The following is an 18,874-nucleotide window of genomic DNA, read 5'->3' on the forward strand; positions in this document are numbered from 1 at the left end:
CCCCCCCCCTTCCCCAATCCAGTTACTTAGCAGTAAGCTGCTCACTGAATTCAGTAGGACTTTTGCATCTGTCTTTTGGATTGAAGCATATACCTCTTAGCCCCATCCTTGTTAAAAGCACACTGCATCCTAATATCTGGTTACACAACTTTCAGCTGAACAATCCATAAAATAATTTCTCCACCTGCTAGGTAAATCTCCAAATTCTGCAAAAAGTCCAATGGAGGACTGGTCACAAATCAGAAAACAAGTAAACCTGGAAATAAAACATAGCACACATTTGATTTGGCAAATGTAGCTGTTTTATTAAGACAAGCGGAAGGAGCATTCCCAGATAAACTTGCAGAGCATTCCCAGATAAACTCGCAGAGCATTTCTCACCATCATATAAAAATGCCATTGCCCTTAAAAAAATAAAAGCAAGCTCAGCTTGTGTATAAAACCTATCTTTTACAATTCAACTTGCACTTCCTGAATGTACATTGCTCTAGTTGTGCCTGCTTAGCTGCTTCCTCCTGCTTTTAATGTGGCATTTTGCTGCTAAATTGCAGGTGCAAGAAATGTCCCAAGGGGAGGTTCCTCTTTCTCAGGGACACGCTGGCCTCAACACTGCAGAGTTCCCAGTGGGGTTGGTGCCACTCCTTGCTTTGCAGTTCTGTGTGGATGGATTAGAGGATGGAGCGGTTAATCACTGGCAGGTATCAGGATCAAGTGACTGCTGGATGTGTATCTGATCCCCTTCCAAATCTCCCTGGAGACACAAACCCTTTCATCACTGACCACTGATGTTTCTTTTGCTGCTGTTCTGTCACCCAGAGAAGATCAGGAGGTACTGCGCTAGCAAAATTAACTTGGCTGAGCTAGATATGAAATGCAAAAAGCTGATTCGACTATTTCCCCAACTTCAAGATTGTGGGAAAGCATGGCATCACTTGCAGAATTACTGAGTCTTGAAAGGGTAGTACTTATGCTCGCCCATCCTAGAACAAAAGATGACAATTATCAATCATTAACAGCCCCTAATCTTTTAAAACATATTTTGCTTCTGATATTAATAGAACCAAAAACATGTGCCTGTCCTTAACCAAAGCATTGATATCAACAGTCCAGTATGAATACAAAGATGTTAAAAAGGCCAAGGCCACACTGCAGGCCAAGGCCAAGCCACAGGGGGCTGCTGGGCTCAGCTTGCTCCAGGGCCATTTTGATGTCCCAGTACCCCCCTCCCCCCATAGCAGCCAGGGAGCCATTGTGCTTACCACATTGCATTTTGTTTTGTGTAGTGCATCTAGAAGTACCCAAATATTTTCAGAAAGGCTTTTGAAAATGTATAACATACCCCACGATGTCCCAGGCAACAGCCCTTGCCCCACAATGGAGAGATTCCAGCTTTTTAACCTCATCATCTGTGAGACAGAAGTCAAAGACCTACAAAAACAAAAGCTTCAATTGAATAACTTGGCTTACTAGACATGACATCTGGCATGTGCAGCCCCACAACAGTGCAAAGCATGCCCCCCCCCCCCGGGCCATTTTGACTTGAGAAAACGGCATGGAAGAAGGTCGAAGCCTTTTCCCAACCCTTGCCACAGTCCCAAGCCAAGGTGAGCCACTGGCATGCTTTGGAACATTATTTCCCAGGAGTAATGTTTGGCTGTGACATAGATCAAAGTTGGGGAATGCTGACCTGGCTCAAGCCAAATGTCAGGACTAGTTTGACTCTTTGCACTGTGCAAACAAGTAGAGTTTTAATTTTAAGAAAGACACCCAAGGCTTGGCTCCTGCATGCTCAAAGCTTTACTTGAATGACACAGACTTGGAAGCAAGCACCTAAGGAATGAATGGGATTGTTACCTGTTGCTCTTGATCATAGCACCAATGTGTAAACGTCAGTTGACGAGACAAGCCTTAGATTGTGGAACTCTTTTGCTTTAGAAACTCAGGGCATGAGTAAGCAAGAAGCTGGAGATCCACAACTGGATCTGCAGGTGTCTTTAGTTTTCTTTGAAAGCAGCTGGGGGGGCGGGGGTGTTCCGGTTTGGATCAGGGCTAGGATTGCCAGCTCCATGTTGGGAAATTCTTGGAGATTTGAGGGTGGAGCCTGGGAAGGGTGGAGTTTAGGGAGGGGAGACCTCAGCGAAGTATAATGCCATAGAGTCCATCCTCCAAAGCATCCATTTTCTCCTGGGGAACTGATCTCTGGAGATCAGTAGTAATTCTAGGAGATCTCCTGGCCTCAACTGGAGATTGGCTGCCCTAATCAGGCCATAGCCTCCTCCCCTACTGGATCCCTTCCCCTCACACCCTAAATGGACATGAGCACTGGTTTGGAAAAACAACTTGGATTTTCTTTTGCCATTTGGCCTAATAACGGCTAGGAAATAGAGCTGTGGTGTGATATGTGTGTGTGTGTGTGTCTGACAGAAGTGACAGCACATCCTTGGACCTCATTTGTGTGTTGTTTCTAATCTGCAAGAGTGAGAGTCACATTTTTATGTGGAGTGTTTGTGCTTCTTGTTCATTCATTTATGTATCTGAGTCAAAATATTTGTATGCCTGCCTTTCTCCAGAGCATTTCGGGATCCAAACTGAGTCTCTCAGGATAGCTTAAAAGATGCTATTCCTTCGATCCAAAAAACGTTTTCCTTTCAGTGACCTTGAATAGTTTGAAACAAATTTCTATAATGTACTTTATGGTAATTTGGAAGAACATAATGGAATTGTGATCACTAAACGTTGTGGCAAAGTGTAAGTCCAGATACCTGTTGAAGGTATTTTTTGCTTCCCTTTGATTTCTTTTTAAAGAAAATTAAAGACATTTGTAATACCGGGCTGAGCAGCTCAAAGGCTTTTTCTTGCTGCTATGTTTTCTAACTTTCTAGCTTCCTAGCTTTCACAACTTCCACTCTTGTGTTTAACTCTTAGCTCTCTTTCGCTAGCAAGTGAAGAAATAGAGTCGAAATAGATAGAAGTAAATAAACTAAATGATAACAGGCAAACAATCAGAGCTCCCTCAGAGATCGACTCAGCCTTCAGGCCACTCCAACCACACTCAAACAAGAGAGGGAGAGGAGGGGAGATTTTGGCACGGAGTCTATAAAACAAAAACAGAAAAATGGAGGGAGAAGGTAAAAACTAAAAACTGAGTAAGATAAGCCTAAATTAACAGAAAACAAAAGACAAATAAAGGACAAAGGACTAAAATAGATTAAAATAAAAATAAAGCGCCCCAAGGACAGAGTACAGCCTCGTAACGTCCTATCGCGTTGGAACCAAAACCGGAAGCCTCAGGTAGAACCAGTCATGGCTCTCTCTTGTAACGGCACACAGTAAACCAGCACCTCTCTAGGCTGACTTTTATTAGTTAAGCAGCCCTGCCTTTCCTTTTTAAAAATTTGGGATATTTTAAGTAATTTTATTGGTCTTTGTGTGTTTCAAGCTGTGTTAATTTGTATGTCCTATAGTGTGGTGGGGTTGCGTTGTATATTTTTAAAGCACACTGTGATTCATCCATGGTGCTTTAGGGTACAGAAAAGTAAATATTCACATAAGTACAATCTGATCATTTTGAAAAACCAGTACTGAAGATTTTTGAACTAGAGGAAAGGGACTTGCCAAGAGTCAGTGCTTATGGAGTTTCCCGCCCACTACATGGAGTAATTCAGGTTAGCTTCCTTTGACTTTTTTCCTCATGCATTATCTAAAGTCAGTCTCTGGTAATATAATGGCTACCATGTTTCCCGTCTGCTCTCGGCCTAATGTTCCCAATCTTCAAGTGGGGCCTGGAGTTCTCCCTGAATGGCAGCTGATCTCCACGTTAGAGAGACCAGTTCTCCTGGAGGAGATGGCAGCCTCAGAGGGGGCAGATTCTCCGGCATCACATCCCTGCTGAGCTCTCCACCCTCCCCAAACTCCTCCCCCCCCCAGGCACTGCCCCCAGATCACCAGGAATTTTCAAGCTGGAGTTGGCAACCCTATCTCAGCCTTTTAAGTTTTCAGCCCATGGGACACAGGATGCTCAGGGAGTCACACCTGGTGGGTTGTGAGCCCCTCCCCCCTCTTTTTTGGCTGCTTTCTGGAAGGACTGGCTTCGAGTGCTCCATGCGCAGAAAGCAAGGGTGTCGTATCTCCTGCCTCTCCAGACACCCACTGGGAAGAGCAGCAAGATGGCGAGGCCAAGTCACTCAGCAATGGATGAGATTCCTCTCTGGCTCTGACCTGACTCTGACCCTTGGCTTATCCCTCACTATGGTACACTTTCTGGTCTTCAGCTTGTGTTTCCTGTCCCTAGTTCTTTCACTCCGGCTGCCATAGACTTGTTGGTTCTGTTAAAGGGACATTTGATCAACAACTTTTTGATGCTTTCAACCAGGAGCTGCCATTTCCCCCTCTTCTTCCCAGAAGGCCAAAGGTTTGGCCTGATACCAGCTCCACTGAGCACCATTTTTTTTCTTTTCAGACTCACCTGGCATTCTACACAGGATGCAGAGAAGGTGTCTGAAGACCATGGCTTGAAACTGTTTGGTTTCCCTTCCCCCTTTTTTGATGTGTTTGAGCAACAAGCTTGATGACGACTTCTAGAGAATTTGAAAGCTTATACCCTGTTTTGTGTTATTCTGGTTGGTCTTAATAAAATGTATTACGTGGATCTAATGTTTAAAATAATCAGTCACAGTGCCAGAAGACACAATATCCATATTTTCAGCAGTGTTCCCACCTTCTGGGCTTTGAAATGGAGAGGCTGACCAACCTTCTAGTCCACAGGATAACAGGAATGAAAAGGTGTTCAGTTGAAGCAAGTAATTTATACTCTACCTTGGAGTTCTCAATGATGTGAGCAGGTGTTTCACTCTTTGGAATAGTGGCTATGCCAGCTTGTATATTAAAGCGGATCAGAATCTGTGAAGACATCAGAAAGGGGAAACTGGAGCTTGTAATTCTTGGGCCTGCACTTTCTAAACTCTTGCATCTGTCTATATAGCATATAAGGAACTCTGATCCCACTTGTCTGGCACCTGCAGTCCACACAGGGACTGTGCTGATGTGATCACTGCAGACTCATACAGCACAACAAAGAAGTCCACAAAAGGGATTAATCCACAAGTCACCTTGGCAATTCATGTCAACAGAGTAATTAACTGTCTTCCATGTAACAAAAGGCTTGCACATTTGCACATGACCCACATGCACCCCCCCCAATATCTTCCTTGTTGGCACACCTTCCTTGTGGTAATCTGTAGTCCTCTTCCTAGTTTAGTGCTCACCTCCACAGCACCGTTATCTAAACACATCCTTAGAGTAACCAAGGGAGCCCTTTGTATATCAGTGCATCAAATTGAGACAGCAAAGGCATGAGGATAAATGGTGCAGAAGCTTCACTTATTATGGAGGTGCACCAAAGCCAGAGCCTGACCATCTTCCAGCAATATTCTAAGAGCTGCTTATAGGGAGGAGGGGATAGAGGTAGGCTTCCAGCAGAGGCTACAGCACACATGAGTTAGCTAATTTTATTGGATTGCTTATGCTTGCTGTTTCTAACCCATGTGAAGACCTACAAGTCCTCCTCAATAAATTTGCATGTACCCAAAAAATTATCTCATGATTCCCAGTTCCCTTGTGACATACACAAGGGCAGGGCTATTTTTGGGCAGGAACAGAGTTCCGGCTGGCTTCCGAGTTAGCCACGCCTACAGCCGAAACCTCTGCGCGTGTGTGGCTACAGAGGGAAGGCTTGGAGAGCGACCTCCCCCTGGTGATTCCGAGGCAAGTGGGCCAGGAGGGGCCTGGAAGTCCAAGGTCCGACTTGCCCGGGTGCCCCACAGTCGCGGAGCGCCCAGGCAAGCCAAGGGAAGGCAGTTTAAACTACCTTCCCTTCCTTTCCCTTAAAGGGTTGGCATGCCCGTGCTTCCCACAGCCGCGAGGCGCCCGGGCATGCCAAGGGAAGGCATGGGGGCGTGGCCTAATATGCTAATTAGCTGTACTGTCAGGGGTGTGGTCTAATATGCGAATTAGTTTCTGCTGTTGGGTGTGGCCTATTATGCTAATGAGTTCCTGCTGGGCTTTTTCTACAAAAAAAAGCCCTGCACAAGGGTATGTGAAAGGTCACCCTAAGATCCCAGCGTTCTACACAAAGATATCCCCCTCTTGAAAGTCACTTTACCTGAGCAGGAGATTTCCCATGCTTCTTAGCAATTTCCTTCACCACTGGGTCTTCCATGCCATTCTTGGGATCCAGTTTACCTGGAGGGCTAGAGAGAGAACACTCGGGTCTTCCAAACTAGCCAGTTCTACTGCATTCTATTTACGCAGTGGACGATTAATCTGGGATGGAAGTTGTTAGTGGCAACAGCAAGTTTTCCTCCTTGGGGCTGCAAATTTGTGTGTACAGGCTTAGGTTTTAGGCTGTTTTGGTTTCAGGGAGTAAGTGTGGAAAGAAATGCAAATACTCAAGAAGGCTTAGCAAAGGAATGGCCGTTTTTGCTTATTAAATTACAGGTCACACTTTTTCTCAGAAGCTGCTTTTACAATGAGGTTTTAGTAATATGCATATACATTTAAGTGTACTCGATTAACCATCTGCCTTTTAACCAATTAATCCCCTAAAACCTTTTTGCCTTTTGATGGTCTGGGTCATTCTGGTTTAGGACATTTTCTGTGCCGGGGCATACCTGTGTGGCACCTTCATCTCTGTAGAGAAAATCAGAGGTCTAGGAAAAGGCTGCCCCAGACTAGGCTGCTGGAGATTTTTACCCTGCTTAGTAGACCATGGAGACAGCCTCGCACACAGTGGCCCTGTTCATTCCACTCTACCCCCTCTGCTCCCAGGCCATTGGCGTAGACTGTCCCAGGCACAGGGCGGCCGGCTCAGCCTGTTTTGCTACCTCAAGCAAAACAGCAACGGTAGTGCAAGCAGGAAAGCGCCTCTATTCCAGTTGCCCTCTGGTCTGCAGCCTGCCTTGAATGCCTGGGTGGTGAGCGTACACACAGACCTCGCCTGCCACCTCCTCCCAGGTGCCACCTCCTGTAGGTTTGGTGCCCGAGTGGCCTCTTGGGTAGTGATCTGGCCCTGCCTGTGCACTCTGTAGGCATGATGGTTACAGGAACCGTGCCCCCTTATAAAACTGCACAGGCGTTGTGTGCTAAGGCAGCGTGGTGGCCAACTCCCAGGAGCTGATAGGTAGGAGGAGCTGCAGAGAAAATCTCACAGGTCTGAGAACAACCAAGAGAAGCTGAAGTTCTTGCAAAAGTGACAAGGATGCTGTGGTGGGCCCGTGAATGACAGAAAGAGAGAGAGCAGAGAAAAAGCACAAGCCTTTGTGAGCGGAACCAGGGCTACTGTTCCAAAAGGGCGCAGTCTTACAAAGGACGCTTTGGGGATGTCAGGGGGCTATATCCTGTGAAGGCCATCCCTTTGGACTTGACGAAGGCAATCATCTTCTTCTGGGTCTGGTAAATATGCCGCTCCAGCTGTTGAGGAGAGAAATTTTTTATAGATTATCATCAGGGGTCATTTCCTGCGGGAGCGCACAGGAACGGAGCTCCGGCAGTAAGGAGCCCAGGGGGGCAGTCACATGTAACAAGCCCCGCCCACTGTTCCCAGCAGCCCTCAGTTGGGCTACGAGGAGCAAGAAGCAGCCAGGTAAGTTGCAGAGCCCCCCCACGGCCCGCCTTCAGGTACAAGCTCTCTCTCCTCTGTGAGGGCAGATCTGCACGTTCTCTCCCCCCCCATACCTAGCAATCCAAAACAGTCAAGTGACACCTTGAAGTCCAAGTTTTATTCAGGTACAAGCTCTCCCTCCTCTGTGAGGACAGAACTGCACGATCCCCCCCACACACCAATAGCTAGCAATCCAAAACAGTCCAGTAGAGCCTGAGTGGTGGGTGTTGCCTATTGACACACTTCCAGTGATGTCAGGGGATGTGGCATATGCAAATAAGTTATGCTAATGAGCTCCTGCACCTCTTTTTCTACGAAATGACCCCTGATTATCATGAAGCCATGAAAGTGTCTCTTTCCCAGGAGGACTAATCATCTTGCCTCAAGCAGTAGCCAGCACAAATGGGACTGAAGGTGTGTGAGTAAAAACACCAGAAGAAATGGGAGTGGGGGACAGAAAGACTTGCCATAGAATGACTATGCTCTAGGTCAGGGGTGTCAAATGTCAGGCCCGCAGGCCAGGAGAGGCCTGTCCATGGCTTTAATCAGGCCCCTGGCTCTTTTCTTCCCCCCTCCTGTCCTCACCCTTTGAAGCTTGAGACGGCCAAAGTTCCCAGCTTCCTCTGTCTTATCTTTGCCTGCTTGAAACTCTTCTGGGCTTGCAAAGTTACAAAGAAAATACGGAATGGATTTTTTTCCATTAAAGTCTCTGCACCCAGATAGACTACTCTGGGACTGTTTCTTACAATAGAAACAGTGCTCTGGCGACTGGAATGACAGCCCCCCGACTAGAATGATGGTCACTAGCAATACAATCTGTCTTCTGGGACTGGAATGACAGCCCTGGGGAGTAGCAGGGTGCAGAGTGGAATGATAGCCTTGGGGAGTAGCAGCAGCATTCTGGGAATGGAATTCCACTCTGAGGGCCCTCATTCCAATCCCAGAATGCTTCTGCTATTCCCAGGGAGTGTCATTTCATTCTGGTGGCTGTCATTCCAGTCCCAGAGTAATCTATCTGGGCCCAGAGACCTTAATGGAAAATCCATTCCACATTTTCTTTGCAACTTTGTCTGTACTGCAATGTATTTCAATGGAGTAGAGCTCAAGAAGTTTCACTTTCCAGTGTTTGTATAGTTGCAGCTGTTGCTTATTGGAGTTGTTTCCTTGCAAATACAGGGTTGATGTTTTGAGTCAGCTCATCTCTGCTGAATGGGCCTAAGAACAAGTGCCTGAGTGAGTACTCTAACCTGGGAACCCACGGCCAAAGCGAGGAATTACACTGGAGAGCCACTGCCAATCTGAGAAGCTTGCGGTGCCCAGCGGTTTTATGCTCCTAAGCTCAGAGCATTTTATATGTTTAGTTTCTGCTGTGACCCTTGTGCTTTTTCTTGATGTTTTATTTTAAAAATTGCATTGCCAAATCCCACTATTCCCCAACCTTTCCATTTTAGGCAAGTATCTTTGGGGGGAGGGGTTGAGCGGTGTCAGTTATCAAAGACTGTTAACTAAACAAAATATCGCAGTTTTAAGCATATTTGTATTTTAAGTAAAAAATAATATATTTAATTGTGTTTGTATCTTTTATAAAGTTTATATCTCTGCTACCAGGCACTTATGTCAGATTTTGCCCTTGTAACCAATGAATTCTACACCCCTGTTCTAGGTAACCTTATGTCTACTGGCTGAGAACAGATGCATAGGCAGAGCTGATTTAAGGCCCCGGTCACACGAGAGGAATTGGGCTGCAGAGAGGGATGGATCGGGGGCACGGCAAATGGGCGCGATCCCACCACAACATCTGGGAAGTGTTGCTCGCCCGTCCCCGATCCGGCCCTTCCAACGATAAGCCGCACCAACGATAAGCAGCATCCGGAAAGGCCGCGGCAAGTGCGGCCGTGGGATCGCCGGCGCGTCTTTCCGCCAGCGCATCCCTGCTCCTGGCCAAACTGCGTCGGTGTGAGCATGCACAGTTCGCCAGCCTCCCCCTCCCACCGTCGCTTTCTCTCTGGCATCTGATCGTGCCAGGGAGCAACGGCGCCGCGGCTCAGGGGATCCGTGGGATGCCACCGCGGCATCTTTAGTTTGGTGCGGCTTTTTTTTCCTGCCGTGTGGCAGGGACCTAAGTTCGCTTTTCACGTTGGTTGCTTCCACACTGGCTATTTGGTCCAGCTTTGATGCTAACGTGAACTATATTTCATTACCTGCTTCCCCACAGTATTGTGGTGCTCTCATGCACCTTTCCGCTTCTCCCTGGCTTTGCTGTGATCTTTCCCAGGCCTGCTTTCCTTTAATCTTTTTGCAGAGATCGCAGCAATGCTGGAGTGGCTGGGATGTGGACAAGAAAGTCTGGATCTTTCCTAGTGCTACCCACATTGGTGCCATTTCCCCCCCTCCATACCCCATAGATGCCAAACACACACACACCTTGCTACCAGAGGGCTTTTCCGGTTTAAAACCCCCCGATGTAATTGAAATATTGCTCTCTAGTGCCCTAACACTAGAGCAGTATATCAACTACCAATTAGAAAACAACTTCCAGTTAGAGAAGACTTCCAATGACATGGGGGGCCCACCACAGAGCAGGGGAAGTGTGGGGCATTGCGACATGTGGATGCTCTGGTGCTGCCATGAATGCCTCTGTATTCACAGTAGCAATGAGAGACCCGTCACCATGTGGAAGCAGCTCTGGCTGTTCCTGCCCATCCCCGCCTCCATACCCCATAGATGCCACACACACACACCCTGCCACCAGAGGGCTTTTCCAGTTTAAAAACCCCCGATGTAATTGAAATATTGCTCTAGTGCCCTAACACTAGAGCAGTATATCAACTACCAATTAGAAAACAACTTCCAGTTAGAGAAGACTTCCAATGACATGGGGGGCCCACCACAGAGCAGGGGAAGTGTGGGGCATTGCGACATGTGGATGCTCTGGTGCTGCCATGAATGCCTCTGTATTCACAGTAGCAATGAGAGACCCGTCACCATGTGGAAGCAGCTCTGGCTGTTCCTGCCCAGAAGCTATTGTGAAAAACAAAATCCTGTTTCCAACTGCTGCCGCCAAATGGTGTTGCAAGAATGTCATTCTGCCCAGCATCCTGCCCACACTAAGCCTCTAAACAAGCTGTTACTTAACATGTTTTCAAGTTGGTAGAAGAAAAGGCTAAGATATTGCATGCACAAAAATTACATCATTTACAGTTATTTTAATTGATATACTGCATGGTCTTTGTACCCGCTGCTCATCTTGTGCCCAAAGAAGAGGATCTTATCCTCTTCTATGATTATGCTGCAGCTTAAATGCTTTCCATGGGCTTTTGGCTAGCTGTTGTTGGAAACAATCCCTGCATCAATGGAAACCCTGCTTCAAAGCAGCAGGCCCATGAATAGGTTCAAATATTCAGAGTAGTGAGTAAATATGAACTCTGACAAGTCCAAGACCACCAGATGCATGCAAGGATTTGAACTCAGGGCTGAGGCTGAGCACTCTCACCAACAGCCTCTTTCTGGTACTAGCTCACACTCTGGAATCAAAGACAGACATTACCTGACAGACATCGGGCTTAATACGTGCTTCAGAGAGCAGCCTCTCCAGCTGACACTGGTTAAAGTTGGCCACCCCAATGCTTTTCACCAGGCCTTCATCCACCAGCTTCTCCATAGCCTGCAAAAAAATTAAAATCACTCAGGTCCAGGGCTGTTGGCTGGCAGCACTTGCAAGGTAAGGGTCAGGGTGTGCCTGTGAAGCTGGGGGGGGGGGCAGAAGGGCCAGAGGAAAGAACTCCAGCACAGGGCACGGCCACGCAGCACCCACAGATGCATCACCAGACTTGCTCCTACCAGATCTCGTAAGTCATCACAGTGCATTTCTGTGCAAGCACAGCAAAACTGCAGAATGTGTGGGGGCGGGGGGCGGGATTGCAATAGTCGACTGCCTGAGAATCATTTCACAAAAACAAGGGTACAGATATATGCTTAGAGGAGTACACCTTGGGACTTGACCTGAAAGGGAAATTCTGACCGATAGAACATTGTAGCAGCCTCTTCTGTGACTAGAAAAATCACAAGAGCGTGGTTTTTTTGAGTTGCCAAAGGGCCTGCTGCGATCTTTTGTAGTGGGTTCGTTGCAGGAAAGCTCAGTGATTCAGCATAGTGACCAGCTCTGCTTATTAGCACACGTACACACAACACTACAATAAGCCCGCGATGTCCTGTATTTATTTGGTCCCTAACCAATCCCTAGCCAGCTCTCCTCTTCCTACTGGTGGGGTTTGAATGTCCACCTAGAGATCCTATTGGTGTTCCGAGGATCCTTGGTCCTTTTGTTATTCAGGACCAAGCTCTGACTAAGGCCCTGGCTCCCTAGTGACTCTCTGCGGACACAACACCCCACTTCAAGTTATATGTAGAAAACAAACAGGAGAGTTTCTCAAAACGTGAGCTGGGCATGGTGGGGCTTCCGTGCTGGGAATAGCACAGCCACTCACCGTGAGCAGCAGAAGCAGAACAAATAATTCAAAATGATAAAAAATGTAACATACAATGTGCTCGATTTGCCTAATCTCTTCAGGTTGCCGATTTACCCCTTTTACTTCACAGAGGACACTGGTGTTCTTTTTCCTCTACCACAAAATTCACACGGAGGCTGTTAGTGCTCAAGCATAGCAGTAGCCATGCGACGGCTACTCTTTAGTGACACAGATGGGCACATGCTCAGTAGCACCGTTAACAGAACCTAGAGCGGCTGGGCTTGTAAGACCTAGACCAGTGGGGCCAGCAGTTAGGGGGGCAGCACTTTGGAGACCTCTCTGCAGAAGTGCCAAGAGGCCAGGGAAGAGTATGAGGGAATGTCAGACCATGTGCGCTTTCTGCCCTCGATGACTGGCAGCCAGCCCCACTGACAAGCAGCAGGTGGGGTGAGGTGTTACGAAAGTTCTGTTTGTGCTGCTGGGTGTGCCATGGCCCATTCACACATGTGGCAGCTACCAAGTCATGAGCAGAAATATGCAAACCAACCGTAGAGTGAGTAGGAGGATGAAACAAAGACCTATGAATGACTCTGGCTTTCTCCTTGGCATCTGGCATCAGTGCAACCTTTTCCCACTGGTTCCAAACTGTGACTTGTGGCAAACGGTGTGATGGTTGCTTCTTACCTTCCACGTGTCCATGTAATCGACATCACTGTGCAGCACTTTGCCGTCCTTCTGTGGCAAAAGGTCCCCCTTGACGTTCTATGGCAGACAAGAACACCCATGAACACACATGATGCTGGTCTGCCAAGTTCATACTGTCTACTGAGACTGCAAGCTATAATCCAGGGTCTCAAGTAAAGGTCTTTCACATCACCTCCTACTGGACTCTTTTAACTGGAATGCCGCAAATTGAACCTGGGGCCTTCTGTGTGCAAAGCAGATGCTCTACCACTGAGCCACAGCTCCTACCCTCTGTGCCACCTGAGGTGGAAAAGTCTCCTGATCATCCCCTCTAGGGAGGGGACAGACCCATACAAAACTTCCCATTGTATTGCACTCCATAGGGCAGACCTGTCCATCTCTTTTACTCTGCTGTCCTTAATGGTTTCCAGATTCCATGGCCTGATTCTCACTTTGTTTCAGATTAGCTTTACCACTGGTAAATCTGTCTGTACATTTTTATATCCCTTCCCTATCTATCTATCTATCTATCTATCTATCTATCTATCTATCTATCTATCTATCTATCATCTATCTATCTATCATCTATCTATCTATCTATCTATCGAAACATTTACATCCTGCCTTTCCTCCCCGCCCCCAATCAAAGCCCAATAGCTTGTTTTACCTTGATGCCCATTGGGGAGTGCATTAGGTATAGATTCAGATAATCTAGTCGTAGCAGCCTCAGGGTTTCCATGCAAGCTGGCTTCACATCTTCGGGAGCATGGTAGCTGTTCCACAGCTGCCAAGAGAAGAACATGCCCATGAATCCAGTTGATTGGCCCCACCCTCCAGAGATGCGCCGACCATGCCACTCACCCAGGGACCAGCAGAGGAGCGAGGCAGTGACGACACCATGGTGACCGACAGTGCCACAGCACGGCGCCTTGCCACGGGAAGCCCCAGGAGAAACGACCATCGCAGACCCGGGGAGATGCAGCCACGCCGGCAGAGCACGTCCCTTCGGTCAGGCACCTCGGAGCTCTATCCCAGGATGCCGCTGGGGGAGGGCTGAGGGCAGGCATGGTGGGAAAACTAGGCCACGGCACTGGCGGCACGGCCCCTGGGCTGATAGGACCACCACCGGCACACCTATGACCACGCCCAGAATGACCGGAAGGCATCTGGGCTTATCAAGGGGGGCAGGCCAGACTGGGAATAGAGGAGGGAGGGATTACAGGCAGCACTGGGACTGGGGCGGCAGATAAAAGGAGAGAGAATCAGATGTGCCAGGGAGGATGAAAGTGCGAAGGAATGAGACGGAGAAGAAGAAGAGAAGAGATTGGATTTATACCCCACCCTTCACTTGGAGTCTCAGAGTGGCCTACAAACTCCTTTCCCTTCCCCTCCCCACAACAGACACCCTGTGAGGTGGGTGGGGCTGAGAGGCAGGTGCACCACTGGGAGAGATTTGGAAGGAGCAAAGGTGACGGATTGTAGATGGCCTGCTGACCGGCCTTTGGTATCTGGTGGCTGCTCCCTAGTTTACATACTCCAGTGGCTTGGATGAGGGTTGAAGTAAAGTATTTGGAAGTAAAAGAGTCAGTGAGGGAAAGAAAAGTGTGGATTTTTCAGCTCTTTGGCAAGTCACTGCAGCTCCTCTTACAAGGGAGACACTGTGGATATCAGTATCATTTCTTTCACAGGGTGAAAAGCAGCGGGGGAGGGAGTAATGCCGAGAAGAGTGCTGGAGAACAGGCTAAGGAGACCTTTCCCCCATCTTCCAGTTCCCCACTCAAGGCAAAAATAGTCCCATGATATTGTGAGGGGAGCAGTCCCATTCTGCCTCAACAGCTGTAATAGATACAGAGGAACAGGGAAGTGGTCGATAGACCATAGATCTCCATTTCTTTCTTGTGCATACCCCAAACTCCTCGTGTTCCAGAAAACCAGGGAAAGGCATAACAAGGGGGAATTCTTTTGATGATGGCAGCCTTCTACGAGGGTAAGGGACTGAAAGTAAACAGTTTTTGCAGTGCAACCACTCCTGTGGGGCTCTCAGCAAACCTAGGTGTGTGGGGGTAGGGACCAAATGTGCAATTGTAATACATATGACTGAGTATCATAAGTAATTTGGGCCTCAATCTTCTCAAGTTATTCCCAAACAACTCTGCAGCACTTATTATTACAGGTTCCCACAGACCAGACCAACCAGAGTGCTTGTTTGTTACTCCACCCACCCCCTCCAACCCATTTCCACCAATTCACTCTGTTCTCATCATAAACTGAAAGAGCAGCTGACAAGCCAGCTCCTCCAATCACAGTGTCTTCATGAATGCCAGGGCAAAAGCAATCCTTTGTATCATATATATATATATTTTAAAAAGTCAGCTCACCTTGCTAACAATGAAAAGATCTTCCCTCTTCACTCGACCCTCCTTCAGGACCTTCTCAAGACCTTCACCGATTGGTCCCTCGTTGCCATAAAAATAAGCACAGTCAATGTGCCGATAGCCATTATCAATTGCCACTTTGATGGCTTCTTGAACAAGACCGTCAGGAGACTGAAATGAATAGAAGACACACACACCCCAGATGGCATTCATTAGAGCAGTGATGGTACAATCTAGAGTCATGAAGCTACCTTATACTGAGTGAGACCATCGATGTCTGTCAAGGTCAGTATCATCTATTCTGCCTGGCAGTAGCTCTTCAGTGTTTCAGGTAGACCTTAATCACATCATCTGTTACCTAGTATTTTTGCATTTGTGTGTGTGTGTACACATGTGTGCGTGTCCATGCCTGAAAGTCATGGACACCTCTGGCGACTTCTACTGGGGCATGGAGGACAATCAGAGAAGTGGCTTGATAGCTTGCCTCTGGGCCCCGGCCCTGGCATTCTTTGGAGGCCCCCCATCCAAGTACTTGCCAGGGTTGGCCCTGCTTAGCTTCTGAGATCTGACAAGATCAGGCTTGCCTGGGCTATCCTGGTCAGGACACCTGTTACCTGATGCTTTTGACTGGAGATTGAACCTAGGAACTTCTGTACACAAAGCAGATGCTCTTCCACTGAACCACATTTCTACCCTTTTCTAGTCCTGAAAGAGATTATGTATCCATAGACTGGAAAGAAGTCTCCATTGATGTGTTTGGAGGGAGGGATGAAATAAAGGTTTCCAGTTCCCCTCTCCAGATTACTAAAACATATGTGATTGTCATAAAGAAGACTTCTGAAGATGAACACCATATTCATTGGGCTGACCTAGGTTTGTAGTGCGAGTGCATCACACCTTGCCAAATTATTTCACTATGATCTGTACTGTGCAGCCAGCACAGAAGCGAAGTAATACCAAAGGAAGGCTGGATGCAGATTCTGAATGTGACACTGTTGTGTATACACAGATGCACATCATTCTTAAAGGGACATTGTAGGGTCTGATCACTGATGCTTTTCAACAGGCAGTGCATCACTTACTGGCCAAGGAAAGATTTCAGAGGGAATGTGTGTGTTTTTTTTCATCCACATTCAAGTAGAGAGGAATATTTGCCCCCCGTCTCAGTTTTCCAGAATTTCCAGTTTTGCTATTAAGATTTTAAAGGTTGCACATTTCAGAGGGTAGCCATGTTAGTCTGCAGAAGCAAAACTAAATAGGAGTTTTGTGTGTGTGTGTTGAAATGCCACAAGACTTAGCTTTCCATGACGAAGCCTTATTTTGAATATGAAATTTCCCCTTTAGAATCCAAAATCTTTACACTTGGCAGGTTTGAATTGCTTTCATGTTGGCAGGTGTCAACCCATCACATGAAGCTCCAACCAGGCTGTGCCAAGACATTCAGTTAATCTGTTGGTTTATTTGCTCTCGAGCCCAGATGCAAAAGGGAGCTCAGGGCCTCTTGAGTCACTCAGCACCCTGGCACACCTTTATGGTTGACACATTTCTTTCTCAGCTGCCAAGCCCCTAGCCTTTGTGCTCCACCTGCAAGAAAGGGGACAGAAACACCACTCTATAATAAGGAACATCGATATGAGAAATAAATCTGAATAGAAGGTCAACTTGGGCCCCAGTCACACGGAGAATTTGCCGCGCAAAAGGCACGAATGCTGGGTGGATTTTCGGGGCATGATCTGGGAAGCATAGCACACCCATGGTCAACCTGTGGCGTGCTGCCGAAGATGTGCAGTTAAAAAGTACCTGGAAAGATCTACTAGCAAATGGTTTGCTACGGGCTGCAGACGGACTCGTTCGGTGTGAGATCATGTCGGCGTGTGCCTATTCCCTTCGGCCGTCCTCTTTGCAGCGCACGCTGAAGGACGAAACCCCGGTGCGTCGCTGTCGTATCTGATCGCATAATGGCAGATCAGAATGTGATGGCACAAATAGCCACGCCTCCCCCCACACACATTTTCTGGCATGTGTGGCCGGGACCTTGCATTGTTAACAGATTTTAAAAGTTTTCTTTTGAATGTTAAACTTAGAGAACTTGGAATACATAGTAAGTTGTTCACAACTGCAGAGGCTGAGGACTGAATTTAGCATCATCAGCATGCAAGGCAGATGTTGTACCAGTGCACCATGATCTCCCCCCATATATAGGTAGCAGCAATGGCATCCCATGTGAGGCAAGCCTCCAGCCGCATAGTTTATGTGGGAAAATATGTTGATATGTACAGTATCAAATGTCATGGCGGGCCTTGCCGTAACTACAGACTTAGTGGGCCTCCCGCAATCTCTAGTCGCTTAGCAGACTGAGTCAAACCCTGTAAACAAAGAGCTGGCTGGGCCAAGGGGTCCTTCCTGAAGGATCAGAACAGCTGCAGCTCTGCCATCAATAAGAGCCACAAGCACCACCTGGAAAGCAGAGCCACGCTTCCCTGTGTCTGGGTGGGCCTTTGCTGTTCAGCCTGGAATTGCGTGGATGGTTTCTTCACTCATTGGCCTATGATGCACTCACAGCCTACTTTGCCATTGCCTATATGTGGCACCTTTGGAATTTGTTTTTATGATATTAACTGTTTTTATTGTCTTAATGTTTTTATGATGCCAATGGCCTTGTAAGCCGCCCTGAGCCTCCTTCAGCGGGGAGGGTGGGATATAAATAATTTTTTTAAAATAAATAAAATTAAATAAGCTTGACTTTGATTTGTATGACTGTGATTTGGGTGCCTGCTGAATGCACCATTCTGGGGGGGGGAGGGGTTTGGTGTGTTTATTCTGCATCCAGAACAAAAAACCCCCATTTTTCTTAATTGGGGTGGGAATGACACTTGTGATGTGTGTGGGGGGGTGACATCCAGTTTTTTTAAATTGCCCTATTGCAGCTGCACAGTAGTATCAACCAAGTGCCTTCCACTTAAATCCTCATGCTTCGGTTCCTTGAGCGAAATGGAACACAGAGTAAGGCAGGGAAGGTTAAAAATAGAAGCCTGAAATTGACCAAGCGACTTTTTGAATTCTCTGCTGTGTTATCAGCCACTGTGAAAAGCAACACGCATGCCTTGGCCAGGCTCTCGCCTGCCTTGCCTAGCTGCACCTCCAAGCGGCCCCAAGGCCACAGCAAGGCACCTTCTCCCTCTTCCCCTGGCCTGCCCCACTTTTTTTTTGGGGGGGGGGGGAATCATCAGCGCAGAATGAAACTGAATGAAATTGACATGTAAAGAGAGACATACACTGGGATGCAACCGGAAGCCCAAAGCTTTTACAACTGTTTTCCCTTAGATCCTTAGGACAGCCATGTTTTTTCCCAGCCTCCTGGGAACCCAAAGGAAATGTGCCAGTCTTGACCCAATCCCTCCCTCCCTCCACCCTTTCAGATCTTGCAAAGAGGCTCCTGGCACTAATTCCCCCCCCCCCAGTTTCCAAGACTAGTGAAAAACTCATTTTGTTAGATTCATCCCGCTTGTATAAAAAAAAATTAAATGGGTATGCAATAGTGGAGCTTATACACACATGAAGGATGGAGAACCACTAGCATTCTGCTAAGATGGCTACCCGAGAGTCAATAGAGACTGAATAATCTCATACTTCAAGAAACACGCCCGGCACGAAACTCACCAATAAGGAGTGGGAGGAACGACCTCAAT

The 18,874-nt window shown here is 47.5% G+C and overlaps 1 protein-coding gene across 1 annotated transcript in view; it reads right to left on the reverse strand.

The window, feature by feature from the left end:
* Window positions 1-293: 293 nt before the first annotated feature.
* Window positions 294-18,874, reverse strand: part of LOC107118744 (1,5-anhydro-D-fructose reductase-like) — a 32,466-nt gene continuing 13,885 nt past the window's right edge. Inside the window, exons 2-10 of the mRNA XM_015421098.1 lie at window positions 15,189-15,356; window positions 13,478-13,594; window positions 12,811-12,888; window positions 11,205-11,321; window positions 7,361-7,467; window positions 6,161-6,248; window positions 4,816-4,899; window positions 1,340-1,428; window positions 294-980 (exon numbers count right to left, since the gene is read on the reverse strand). Of these exons, the coding sequence (XP_015276584.1) occupies window positions 941-980; window positions 1,340-1,428; window positions 4,816-4,899; window positions 6,161-6,248; window positions 7,361-7,467; window positions 11,205-11,321; window positions 12,811-12,888; window positions 13,478-13,594; window positions 15,189-15,356 (888 nt within the window). The 3' untranslated portion in view covers window positions 294-940. The remainder of the gene's footprint in view (window positions 981-1,339; window positions 1,429-4,815; window positions 4,900-6,160; window positions 6,249-7,360; window positions 7,468-11,204; window positions 11,322-12,810; window positions 12,889-13,477; window positions 13,595-15,188; window positions 15,357-18,874) is intronic.

Source organism: Gekko japonicus, unplaced genomic scaffold (genome assembly GCF_001447785.1).
Source record: "Gekko japonicus isolate JY-2015 unplaced genomic scaffold, Gekko_japonicus_V1.1 scaffold13, whole genome shotgun sequence".
NCBI lineage: Eukaryota > Metazoa > Chordata > Lepidosauria > Squamata > Gekkonidae > Gekko > Gekko japonicus.